Source organism: Gambusia affinis, linkage group LG16 (assembly GCF_019740435.1).
Source record: "Gambusia affinis linkage group LG16, SWU_Gaff_1.0, whole genome shotgun sequence".
Taxonomy (NCBI): domain Eukaryota; kingdom Metazoa; phylum Chordata; class Actinopteri; order Cyprinodontiformes; family Poeciliidae; genus Gambusia; species Gambusia affinis.
In genome coordinates this window covers 23,030,264-23,043,014 of record NC_057883.1, presented here as the reverse complement: position 1 = coordinate 23,043,014, position 12,751 = coordinate 23,030,264, and the positions used below count along the sequence as shown (strand labels likewise).

The following is a 12,751-nucleotide window of genomic DNA, read 5'->3' as shown; positions in this document are numbered from 1 at the left end:
ACTATCAAGAAAGGAGCTTTTAACCTCCAAATGTCTTGCACTCATTTTCATCATGAATGCCAGCAGAACGGCGCTGAGAAGACGGTGGGACTGTGAGCAGGAGGAGAATGGCTCCAGCTGCCAGAGACTCATCCAGCTGTTTTTCCATGTTGTCTGTTTCAGGGTTGGTCAGATTGAGACTCTGACAGAACCAAGCTGGAGGAGAAGTCCTGGCTCTGCAGCAGGACATTCATTAGGTGAACTGATGCAGGTGTGATGAGATCCAGGACTTTCATTCTGCAGCTCCTTGATCCCGGGTCTTTGCTGCCTCGGCATCGGGGTCAAAGGTTGAGGGGATTCTGCAGCCAGATGGTTCTGACCTTGGGGGCCATGGAGGTTCCGCCAATCAGCCCATGAATGGTGCTGCTCGATTGGATTAGCATTGTGGCTTTTCAGCTTTTTTCTTTGAATATTTTGGAATAATTGTAGTTTTGTTCCACAGAAACATCTAGAAACAGGCGAGTCCTAAACCAGGACTAAATGATGATTCTGCTGCCATCTGCTGGCCTCATCTAGGCTCTGCTACATTCCCAGCTGGATGGAGATTTATTTACTCCTGTGTCTTGTTGAGAAGTGAGACATTTGCTACCTGTTGCTCGTCGTTCTCTCGTCTCCCCAGGTCCGTTAATGTCGTGTATAAAAATGAAACCACAAAGACAACAGTCACTGTTTAACTTCACAATCATCCAGAATGAATTCAATCAAATGCATAAAATTACATCAACAGCTCAACTTAGACATCAGAAGTCAAAGCTACAAAGAAGAAATTAATTACCTTAGAAAGATACGAAAATACAAAGACGCGCCTTTGGCGAAAACAGATCTGATTGGCTGTTTTAGCTCCTTTACTTTTATATCCAGGCGTGTTTCTGCTGTCTGATGCGTCTAACGTACCGTTTAGAGGTGGACTCAACCGGCCGTAATGACGTGTTTCTGTACACCAGAGACGGTGCAGCTGTTACCGAGGCCAGGATGAATCCATGGCTGATTAATCCTCCCTGCGCTCTTTCCCAGCATAGCAACAATAGATGTGTTTATTTCCTATAGAAACATTTTACTCCAAAGTTTATCAGCTGTCCGTGTTTTCATTTCAAACTGGTTCAAACTGGTTCCTGAGCCCACAGAGCTCTGCTGACCTCTGACCTCTGACCTAGGGCATCAAACAGCAGATTATAAAAATTAGCACGTTTCATATAATATCTTCAAACTCTTATAAAACAGACATGAGCATATTTCAATACCAAAATATCTGTTACAATATTTTCTGATTAGTTCTCAACTTTCTTAGTTATAATGAACTAAAACAATTTCCAGATGAATATATGACTTCTACACTCTTAAGAATATGATTTCATATAAAAACTACTGACTAGACTAATTTTAATCAAATCATGCTAATTATATCTAAGAAAAAAGTTCTGCTGATTAGGTTATATATTTATATAAACCATGAATCTAAAACTAACATAAACTGAGGCCGACTCAAAACAAACAGGATTTGCCTAATATTCCAACACGTGCTGAAGTTAAACAGAGGTGTTTCTGGTTCCATCGTAGCTGGAAGATCAGATTCTCTGGAAGAGCTGAACATGAAGGAGGAAGGCGCGGCTGTTTGCTTCTGCAGCTTTATGAACACTGAACAGCAAACACCAGGAGAAGTGAAGCCAGAGACTTTATGAAACAACTGAATGTTGTGATGCTGTTGAGCCTGTCGAACAGTTCAGAGCTGTTAGACTCACAGCAGTGTGACGAAGTGTTTCTGTAAGGAAGCGGTTCAGGTTGGTGTTTTTATTGGGGTCACCTCTCTGCTGCTCCAACTGCTTTGATTATTCAGGTAATTATTGACAGGAGAGCTGCTGCTCTGGGGAGAAGACTTTATGTACCTGTCATAAAGTCATAAAAGCTGCAGCAGGTTCACCTGTCGGCTCGTCAGGCAGGAAGCCGCAGTCGGCTGCAGGTGCCTCCAGGTGTGGCTCAAACTCTGTTGGTTCAGACATAAAGTCTCAGATCTCCTGCGCTCTCTCAGCTTCCAAGGTAAGATGACCAGAGTCCTAAAACTAAATCTGGGGACATTTCTCACTTGGTGATAAAGAAGAAGCAAATTTATCAAACTAAAATGGAAAACTAGGACAGATAAGTTTACTTATTTATTAACATTTAAACATTAAAAACCACATATAAAAGCAGGAACGTGTTAATATTAATAATAATAAAAGTAATAGCAGCAATAGAAAGTTAAAACTGGAAATATGGGGGGAAATTTCGTACATAGTTTGTTAGTGACCAGGCATATACATGAATTGGTACTTCTGTTAATGAACAAAACGACAACAATGGCAACAGAAGTAAGTTGAAACTGACAAAAGTAGTAAAAAATTATTTTACTCACAAACTGATGAAAGTCAGACACTGCTTTTAAATTGTGGCTCAGTTAAAATGATGGTAGTTAAAACTTATTAGCATGTTTTTGTCTGTGACCAAAGAGCTGATGCACCTTTTGTCTCATTTCTTCCAGAACCTGTCTGGTAAATTCAGCCTCACTTTCTTATGATTTTCTATGATTTCCTCCTTGGTCATTTCACATCAGGTCCACCTTGACCTTGAAGTTCACCTTTACTTTCTGGACTTGGTTGTTCTGGACTTTTAGTAACCATTCATATCACAATTCTCTTGAATTTGTCCATTTTCTTCCTGCAGCCACAGCCAGAGAGATCGGCTCCAGTCCTGTGGATCTTAAGTTTCAGAATAATCTGTACAACTGTAGTCATCTTGGTCTGACATTTTCTTATTCTCTTGAACCTCAATGTCTGATTTTCACTGGTTAATTTTCATTTATTACTTTTGTTGGTTTCAAGTTGTTTCAGTGCCACTGTGGGTTTTTCAGTCATTAACAGAAGACACCAACAACTTTGTTCACCTGTGAATGTTGTGCATGAGGTGTGTGTGTGTGTAAAGTAATGTAACTGATATGTAAGGACACTGTGTGTGTTTGAAATGAGTGAACTGTGGTCAGGAAGTCCACCAACATCTCTGGTTCTGAAAACCGTCCTCAGTCTGAAGAGCCACATGATCATTGAGGTCTGGATAGAATAAGAGCGGAAAAGATTATGTGAAAAACTGAGAAACACCAAAGGTGATAGCAAAGAGAAACACTTGAAATGCTAGATATAAGTCACAATTAAATAATAATATGCTTATATTTCATATTTATCTCCAGCTTTGTCAGTTTTCCTGTTTTCCTAATTCATTCAGTTTATCAGAATATTTTCCTCTTTTATCCACTATTCTAAAACAGACACATAATATCATCTCAATCTCCCACAAAAACATTAGAAAGTCCAGATGACATACTGAAAATTTACAATTAAAGAAATAAAATTAGATTTGTTTTCTTTTAGAACTTGGGTATTTTAATATGAGGAGCTGGATTCTTCCTAGTAAAATCTTAGTATAAATATTAACCTTTTTCATCAGGTGATGAAATGTCAAAAATGCCATATTTAACAAAAAAAATGCTTGGAGATAAACAAACAGAAGAGATTATCTCTCCATCCTCACCAGTTTCACTTCATGCTCTTCTTCATTCAGTTTTCCCGTCACTGAGTGACTCCATTTCATGTGAGAAACTTTACTATGTCCAAACTCATATCTAGCTTTGAAAATACAACCCACTGATCACCAGTTAATTTCTAAGCATCGTTTTTTACAATGAGTTTATTTTACTTTGTTCTTGTGATGCTCTGCACACACTGCATTATTATTATTATTTTATTTAATTTAAATATATATGGATTTATTTAATTGGCGAATAAACAAAACATGACCGTAAGAACGCAGAGCATGCTCACTGCTCTTTGATTGTTTTTGTCACCTGTCATGGTGGCAGACAGTCACGGTCCTTCTGCTTGGTCACTTCTTGCTCGTTGCGCCTTGGACAGTATTCATAATACCGTTAATACATTGTCTCAGTTTCTATGTTTAATGGAGCAGACAGTTGTGGTTTCTGACACGGGCAGTGTGGGCAGCCGCCCAGGGCATTATCTTTTTGGGGATGGCAGGAGACCTACGCGGATTGTGGCACAGAGATGGAAGCAAAGCAGAAAGAAGAAGAGTTTGAATTGATAATGATACTGGTTAAATTGATTTCAGCTCTAAGTATTTAATGTCTAGGTGTTTTTATGGGAATGTGGATCTTTCAGATCAATTTGAGAAGTAATTTTGATAGGTACACTTCATTTTACTGAGTCATGGGGCGCTGGTCTTGGTCTTGGTGCTACGTGGCTCCTTGGTTGCATGTTCTCCCTCCCCCACCTTCTTTCAATCTCCTGTCTGTCGGATTTCTTTCAAAATAAATGCCATTAGTGGCAATAAAAGGGAAGTTCATGGTATGTTAAGACAGGAGACAAGATCTTTCCATCCCTGAAATTATGATGCATAGAATCACAAATCTAAGTCTAAATATGTTATAGAGAGTAAACAATGAAAACATGCTTTATTTATGGCGTTGTTCATTAAAATGGCTCATTTCTGATGTATTAAAATTAAATATGACAGGTACTCTTAATGATATTGTATTAGCGATTAGGTAATGCATTCAGCAAGAGCTTTTACTTTTAATACTTAAGTATTTTTAAAAGCCAGTACTTTTTTTACTTTTACTGAAGTTCATTGTTTGAGTACTTTCTCCACCACTGCTAGTTACGACCAGAAACAGCAGAAGGTTACAGTTTGTCTTTGCTGTTTTCTTTTACTCGTATCTCCTGTAAAGCTCTTTAGGTTAACCAGGCCTCACTGTGACTCGGAGTCCGGCGACCTTTGACCTGGACAGTCTGTAACGTGCCCAGCTGTTAGCCCGCAACCATGCCACCTCCAGGAGCCTGTCTGAACATCATGGAGGCCCGCCAGCGCCGGGAAGGCTTCGGCCACGCCTCCAGCCCCGGCCGGCTCTTCGGTCAGGACTTCCAGCAGCTGAAGGAGTTCTGTGTCAGCAGGCGGCTGAAGTTCATCGACGACATGTTCCCTCCTGACAGGAAGTCCATCGGACAGGGAGTCCTGAGCCCCTCGGACCTGGCCCGGGTCGTCTGGCTCCGGCCAACGGTGAGTGGTTTCAGATTAGGTTGATCAGACGCTGCAGGTGTCAGATGGAAATTTGATGACTTTTTGCTTCTTGCAGAAAATTGCTCAGAACCCGTCCTTCGTCCTGGAAGGGTTCTCCAGGTTTGACTTTGGTCAAGGAGTTCTGGGTGAGGCCACCGTTCCTGATGTACGCCGTTTCATCGGATTTCCTGGTAACTTGTTTGTTTCTCTGAGCAGGAAACTGCTGGTTTCTGGCGTCGATCGGCGCGCTGACGTTCCAGGATCAAGTCCTCCAGCAGGTCATCCCTCAGGAACAAAACTTTGATGAGAACTACTGCGGCCTGTTTCATTTCAGGGTAAAACACGTCCGTCTCCATAGAAACAGGCCTGGCAGCAGTTTTTATAAGCGCTTGTCCTGCCAGGGCGTCCGTGTGGCTTTCTGAGTGACGCTCAATGCATTTTTTTTTTTGTTTCCTCTGTTTAGTTCTGGAGATTTGGGAAGTGGGTGGACGTTGTGATTGATGACAACCTGCCAACGATCAACGGCAGCCTGATCTTCGTTCACTCCAAGAAACAGAACGAGTTCTGGCCCGCCCTGCTGGAGAAAGCATACGCCAAGTACACTCGGACCGCTCGTGTTCAGCAGCTCCCTCTCTGTGGTCTGTGTTAACGTTCATGCCTTCCTCCGTCAGGGTGTGTGGCTCCTACACCGACATGAATGCTGGAACTCCTGCAGAGGCCTTGATGGACTTCACTGGAGGCATCCACATGTGCATCCAGCTGTCGGATCCTCCTCCGGACCTGTGGAGGCTGATGTCCAGAGCCGGGAACTATGGCGCTCTGCTCAGCTGTAGCACGCCACAAGGGGTACGAAGAAATCTGCCCTCCATTTTCTCATGACGTTCACCTCAATGAATGCCAGTTTATCTAAAAAGATCATTAAAAACCTATAAAGCTTTTTTTGTAGTTTTTTTTTATTATTTTTCTACTAACATCTAATTGGATTTGGTTGCATAAACCACCCATCCATGTTGGATTTGCAGCATCTACTGCTGTCAGAAACATGAATTCTTGTTTTGCATCTGTAGGAGTCATCCTCGTTGACTTTGTCTCCCAACGGCCTCGTCGAGGGCCACGCCTACACCGTGACTGGAGTCATCCAGGTGAAGGCTCCCATCAGCAGGCATGGTCGTAATAAACATGGCTGTTGCTGACATTGTGTGTTGCTGGTCAGATGATGAGCAGAGGAAAGCCGGTGAAGATGCTGCGTCTGTGGAATCCCTGGGGAAAAGGAGAGTGGAACGGAGACTGGAGCGACCGGTGAAGAAGTTCATCTCTGATTCATAATAAATGGCTCTGCATCTGAAGATGGTTCCTTCATCTGCTGTTAAATAATGCTGCAAACAGTTAACGACTGCTGCTGTCCCTACAGCTCGTCTCTGTGGCAAACCGTGAGCTCCCAAGATCGAGAGAAATGCCTTTCAGTGGCCGACGACGGAGAGTTTTGGTGAGTGAACTCAATTAAATTAGCCATCCAGACGTCTTGTTTTATTTCCCCCTGAAAGCTTAAAGTTGATGTTTTATTTGACATCATTAATGATGACAGGATGACGCTGGAGGACTTCTCCAAGTTCTTCACAGATCTGGACATCTGTGGTCTGAACCCGAACTTCCTGGACGAAGACTCGTCTTCCCAGTGGACGACCTCTGTGGCGGAGGGCCGCTGGGTGGCGGGAACAACGGCTGGAGGCTGCATGAATTACAAAGGTAATCTATTACAACTACTGCAGAAAATACCAAAATGCCTTAAACAACGCAAGTAATCTTTCCAGTAAATCCAACAGAGGAAAGGCTGAAAGGCTCAGTGTGGATAAAACTAAAACTGTTTGGAGGTTTAACAGTCAAATATGTGAATTAAAATATTCCAGGGAAAAACAACTGCTTAGAATTAAAGTAAAGGTAGATATGTAGAAGGAAGCAGCAACTTTTCTCTTACATAATCCAGCCAAACTGGAGTTTGCTCCTCATCTTTTGAAAACTGTTAAAGATGGAAGGATCCAGATCAGGACGAACCAGAATCGGTGTCTCTGCTCTGGTTGGTGTTGGTCGGTCACATGAAGGCAGCTGGGACTGAACATCCTGCACATGGTTCAGCAGGAGTCCAACAGAAAAGATCTAAGTCCAAGTTTTCAGTTTCAGTTTTAATGATTAATTGCTAAAAATCAAACATAAACTTCAGTAAACTTTTGTTTCTGATAAGAGCAGGTGCAAGTTCATGACACATTGTTTCAACATCAGGAAAAAGAAAGTCTTCTGTCAATAAAGACTGCAGCTTTCCTGACTGATCCAGTTTCCCAGTAAGTCAAACATATAAAGACAAAACACGTTAAATAATGTCAGACCTTTATGACCGAAACTGTCTAGCTGCAAAGTTCAGCATGAAGAAGGTTTCCTTGAACTCTGGCTGATGGAGTGTTGCACACCGTAGCGTAGCTCTGAACTCTGAACTCTGAACCCTGAACTCTGAACCCCAGCAGAATGCAGGGCAGAAAACCTGACAGATCTCATCTCACTAACCCAGTTCATGCAGCCTTTTGGCTTTAGCTGTCCTTCCCTTGCTGAGAAGCCTGACCTGTGTCTGCAGACAGCTTCTGGACCAATCCGCAGTACCGAGTCAAGCTGTGTGGCGAGAAGGCTGAGAAAAACATCCTGGTGTCTCTGATGCAAAAATCCGACAAGAGGAACCGACACCTGGTCCAGAACCTCCACATCGGCTTCTCCATATTTGAGGTAAATCTCAGTTGTTTGACACCAGGAGTCGTCCTGCTGACTGTGTTTCAGTTACACCAAACAGGAACAGTTTAAACTGTGAGCATGGTGGAGGAGGCTGGTTCTGCATCATAACATCCAGCGTTTGTCACAGGCTAGTTGAGGAACATGTAACACACACACCAGTAAATCCACCAAGTTAGTTTTCCTCCACATGTCGAGTTTAGCATGGAGGTCAGAGAGACCGAATCCTGCTGCATAGCCTGCTGCACACAGGAAGCATTTCCTCTGCCTCTTCTTCAACATAAAGGCCGGTTCACAACCAAAAGCACTGCTGGTTCTTCAAGGTACTGAGACAGTAACCTGCAAGTTTGCTCCAGTCCTATCGATCTTAGTAAAGACCAGTTTAGTAAAATCAGATTGTTCATGAATGTAACATCACTGTATTGCAGACTTTGGTCACAGTGTTGTCCCATACATGCATCAACAAACAGACTGGACAGTTTGTTGACAATTTAGTGATAATTTTACAGTTGTGGTCTTGACTGGACTTGAAATAAAATCCTCATCGGCCGAGACCCTCAAAAAGTGGCCTGAGACCAAGACCGGTCTCCAGTTCTACAACACCAAAGTTACCCTGTCAGTAAATAATAGCTCAGCGTCTCATAAATATACTGGATTCAGCAAGTAAAACCGCCGTGGTTGGCTGCTGGCTCCCTGCAGGTAAACATAAGGTTGGTTGTTTCATGTCTAAATATAAGCTGATTTCTTTTCATCTGATTTGCTTCCAGGTGAAAGAACAGGTAAGACGTATTTTCACAGTTTCAACATTCATTTCATATTTAATAAATCAGCATTGGAAACCTGAGACATTCTGTGGTGCCACAGCATCGGGCACACAGGGGGAAATTCACGGCCTCGTTCTTCAGCTCTCAACAACCCGTCGCCCAAACCAAGACCTTCATGAACGCTCGGGAAGTGATGGAGCTGCTGACGCTGAAGCCTGGAGAGTACATGATCGTCCCGTCCACCTTCCATCCCAACGAGACGGCGTCCTTCCTCCTGACCATCCTGTGCAAGACCGAGACCCGCTGCTAGTACGTCTCTGAATCATCAACATGGTCGTCGTGTTCTACATCTGTTATGGACAGATGCTCAGCTCCTACTCTGGAATAAGGAGTGTTTGTTTGTTTGTTTGTTAAGACAGTCTGTGAATGTTTTTGTTCACAGTGAGAACTCTGGTGAGCGTTCTCCAGAACCGGTTCCAGAGGTACCAGATCACATCATCACAGATCATGTCTGGCTGACGAGGCACTGCCTGAATTCAAACATGGCCGATGTGTTTTTCAGGTGATGAAGGTGAAGAACAGACCGGAGGATGAAAATAAGAACGCTTTCTTCCGTCAACATTCAGACAAGGTACATATTCTGATTTATCAACATTTATTTAGACTAATGCCTGAACTTTAGCACTTTAACTTCAATTAATTAATTGTATGAGTTAAATGTTTCAACATACCGTTAAAGGCAGCAATGGACAACATACCTGCTGTTTTGAGCAATTATCTGTTTCTGAACAATCTGATTGGATGCTGGAAAACTCTCCATTCAAATTGGGCTAAAAGGAGTTAGCATATCAGTAAATCTATTCTGGCCTAAAATAGCATCTCGATGCTAAATATGTAGCAGCTAAAGCTAATGTCAGCATCCATAGTTCATATTTCTAAAGAAGCTCCATGAATGATCTGGAGTTCCTGAAACTCTGGAAAGATGAACTTTACTCCAAGGATGAAGAACCTGAAGATTAAACATAATAAATATATTATTTTTTTCAATTATTTATGTGCATAAAGGGGTTTTCAGTTGAAAATGTTGATATGATTAATTACAGACCCTGCAATTAACTCAAACAATTTAATGAGTCCCACCACTAGCTTAATCCAGAAGCAGGTAAACAGTTCTGAGTTTTTAGAAACCTAACGGAGGTAGAGACGGATTGCAGAGATGCAGGGTTAGAAACATCAGCTGAGTGTCGTTTGTTTCCTGCAGTATGAAGAGATGGACGCAGAGCAGCTCCAGAGAATCCTAAACGAGAAACTTCTGAAAGGTCCAGACTGCAAAATCCTTCAGTGATCATCAACAGAAGGCGCTAACGCTGCTAACTATCACTGCTAACTATCACTGCTAACTATCGCTTTTAACTATCACTGCTAACGCTACTAACTATTGTTGCTAACGCTGCTAACTATCGCTGCTAATACTGCTAACTATCACTGCTAACTATCGTTGCTAACACTGCTAACTAACTATCACTACTGCTAACTAACGCTGCCAACTTTCACTGCCATCGCTTTGTCAGCCATAGCTGCTAATGCTGTCATCGCTGCTATGCTAACGTTCTGTGCTTGGATCTGCAGGAGACCTGAAGTCCGGAGGGTTCAGCATCGACGCCTGTCGGAGCATGGTGGCTCTCATGGACGTATCCTGCTGCGATGTTCAGAACCGCCCAGTCCGTCCCTGAGTTAATGGGAGTTAATGGATATTAAATAGAAGGGAAAAACAACCAAACTGTTTCTGTTGAGTTGCCATAGTAACACCCAGACCTGTACTGAGCCGTGGGAAACCCCGTCTGTGGCCAGTTTGATGAGAACATTTGTTGCTTTTTGAGGTTTCTGCAGGTTTAATGAGAAGCAGCAGGTCAGATGTTTTCTTCCTTTACAATCAGTTCAAAGACGTCAGTAACTGGGAGACTGAACAGCAGCGAGTTCATCCGACTGTGGAACAAAGTCGTCATTTACAAGGTAACAACATCAACTCTGGCTCTGAGCTGCTGTACGGCTTTCCAAAAGTATTCAAACCCAGTTCCTGTTCCACACACCTCTGTGTTTTATCGGCGTGTAACATTTGTTGGTCAGGACATTTTCTTTCAAACTGATGTTTCTCGGACTGGAACCCTGTCACTGACGGAGCTCAGGAACGCAGTCGTCGCTTCAGGTACTCCAGGTTCTGGAGAACCTCCTGGTCATGAGACCTGGCTCTGAAATGGGCCCGATCCTGACACGGTCCTGAACCGGTCTGTGTCTGTGTGTTTCCAGGGATGAGAGTCTCTGACGACACTCTGAACCTGATGGCCCTGCGCTACGGCGCCTCTTCTGGTCACATGACACTGGAGAGCTTCATTAGCCTCATCCTGCGTCTGGACTGCATGTTCAGTGAGTCGGCCGGCTGCAGCCGCAGCTTCTGGTCCAGATCAAACGTCTAATCCGGATTAAAGGTGCTAATGTCTCGGTTTCTGTGACAGAGATCTTCCGGCAGCTGTCTGATGGGAAAACGATGAGCCTGCAGGAGTCAGAGGTGAAGACGTCAGCCTCACTCCTCTGAGTGGAGCAGAATGAACCACTAATGCTGCTCTCTCTGTTTCAGTGGATCTACGTTTCCATGTACACGTGAGTCTGCACGAGGACAGGCGCTCAGGAAGAAGATCGGTTCCCTCTCACCCTAAACTGATCTACCTTCAATTAATTTTATGTGTATTTTCTGTGGAAAACATTTCAAGTTTACAACATCAACTGATTAAATAAAAAACACATTTCCAATTTTACTGCATGATGGCTTTAATTCATGTCGCAGGTGGTCTCAGGTTTATCCTTCCTTCCATGTTCTCTGGTTGTCTGAGAAGAAGTGGGAGAGGTGGCAGATCCTCGACCCTCCAGCTCATTCTGAATATTCCAAAGGATTCCCAGATGTTTCTTCCTGATGGTCCGGTGGACTCACTTCTACAGAAATCCCAAAATTTCTTCCATCTCCAGCTGCTTTGAGCTACCTGTTTCCCTCCTGGCCTGTAGGGGCGCTGCACCAAGAACCACTGACAGAAACGACACAAAAACCTCTGAAGACACTGAGAACAACTTCCTGTTTCACTAAATGGAACAAGAGCATCCAAGTACACCTCGCTGCAGCAAACAGGAAGGGGCGGGACAGACCACTGCTAGTCTCAGACCTTATTTGGAAATGGGACCATTGCACTCCGGTAGTGAAGGGGGCGCTATTTCCTATATTGTACAGTGGGGCAAAAAAGTATTTAGTCAGCCACCGATAGTGTAAGTTCTCCCACTTAAAAAGATGAGAGGCCTGTAATTTTCATCATAGATATACCTCAACTATGAGAGACAAAATGAGAAAAAAAATCCAGAAAATCACATTTTCTGATTTTTAAAGAATTTATTTGCAAAATATGGTGGAAAATAAGTATTTGGTCAATAACAAAAGTTCATCTCAGTACTTTGTTATATAGCCTTTTTTGGCAATGACAGAGATCAAACGTTTTCTGTAAGTCTTCACAAGGTTTTCACACACTGTTGCTGGTATTTTGGCCCATTCCTCCATGCAGATCTCCTCTAGAGCAGTGATGTTCCTCTAGAGCACTATTGGTGGCTGACTAAATACATTTTTGCCCCACTGTATCTGTCCCGCCCCTTCCTGTTTGCTGCCTCGAGGTTCTTCTTAAATGGAAACAAGATGGAGGCGTCAGATTTTAGCAGATGGAGGATTTCTCTTTAATATTTGGCTTAAGACCAGGATCCATTTCTGCTGCTAGCACTAGGCTAAAATGTTAGCTTTGGTTGTATTTACCCTGAATGCCCTGTACTCCAGTCCACTTCCAGTTTTTGGAGCGGTCTCTGGTCTGCTTGGCATTCACAGTCAACCCAGACCGAGATTTGGAGGACCAGAGGTCAGAGGTCGATTAGCATTCGCACCGCTCCAACTGAACCGGACTTTGACTAGACAAATGGACTGAAGTTGAATTGAAGCGGATCAAACGGTGTTGGTGAAACGGTGCAACCTGAAGTTGGACTTTCCCAGTTGG

The 12,751-nt window shown here is 43.2% G+C and overlaps 1 protein-coding gene across 2 annotated transcripts; it reads left to right on the top strand.

Moving 5' to 3' along the window:
• Window positions 1-1,975: 1,975 nt before the first annotated feature.
• LOC122845741 (calpain-8-like) lies at window positions 1,976-11,492 on the top strand. 2 transcript variants are annotated; one of them, XM_044142152.1, is made up of 22 exons: window positions 1,976-2,073; window positions 4,808-5,136; window positions 5,213-5,282; window positions 5,353-5,471; window positions 5,600-5,733; window positions 5,808-5,982; window positions 6,204-6,278; window positions 6,350-6,435; window positions 6,548-6,622; window positions 6,722-6,882; window positions 7,760-7,905; window positions 8,676-8,687; window positions 8,773-8,981; window positions 9,115-9,154; window positions 9,235-9,303; window positions 9,934-9,991; window positions 10,302-10,363; window positions 10,617-10,685; window positions 10,800-10,878; window positions 10,980-11,096; window positions 11,186-11,238; window positions 11,308-11,492. In XM_044142152.1, the coding sequence occupies exons 2-22, from the start codon at window positions 4,900-4,902 to the stop codon at window positions 11,332-11,334; spliced, it is 2,073 nt and encodes a 690-aa protein (XP_043998087.1). In that variant the 5' UTR covers window positions 1,976-2,073; window positions 4,808-4,899; the 3' UTR covers window positions 11,335-11,492. The 2 variants fall into 2 exon arrangements, 1 of the variants encoding a protein (XP_043998087.1); XR_006373115.1 differs by lacking the exons at window positions 10,800-10,878; window positions 11,308-11,492 and having other exon boundaries at window positions 11,186-11,204.
• Window positions 11,493-12,751: the final 1,259 nt, after the last annotated feature.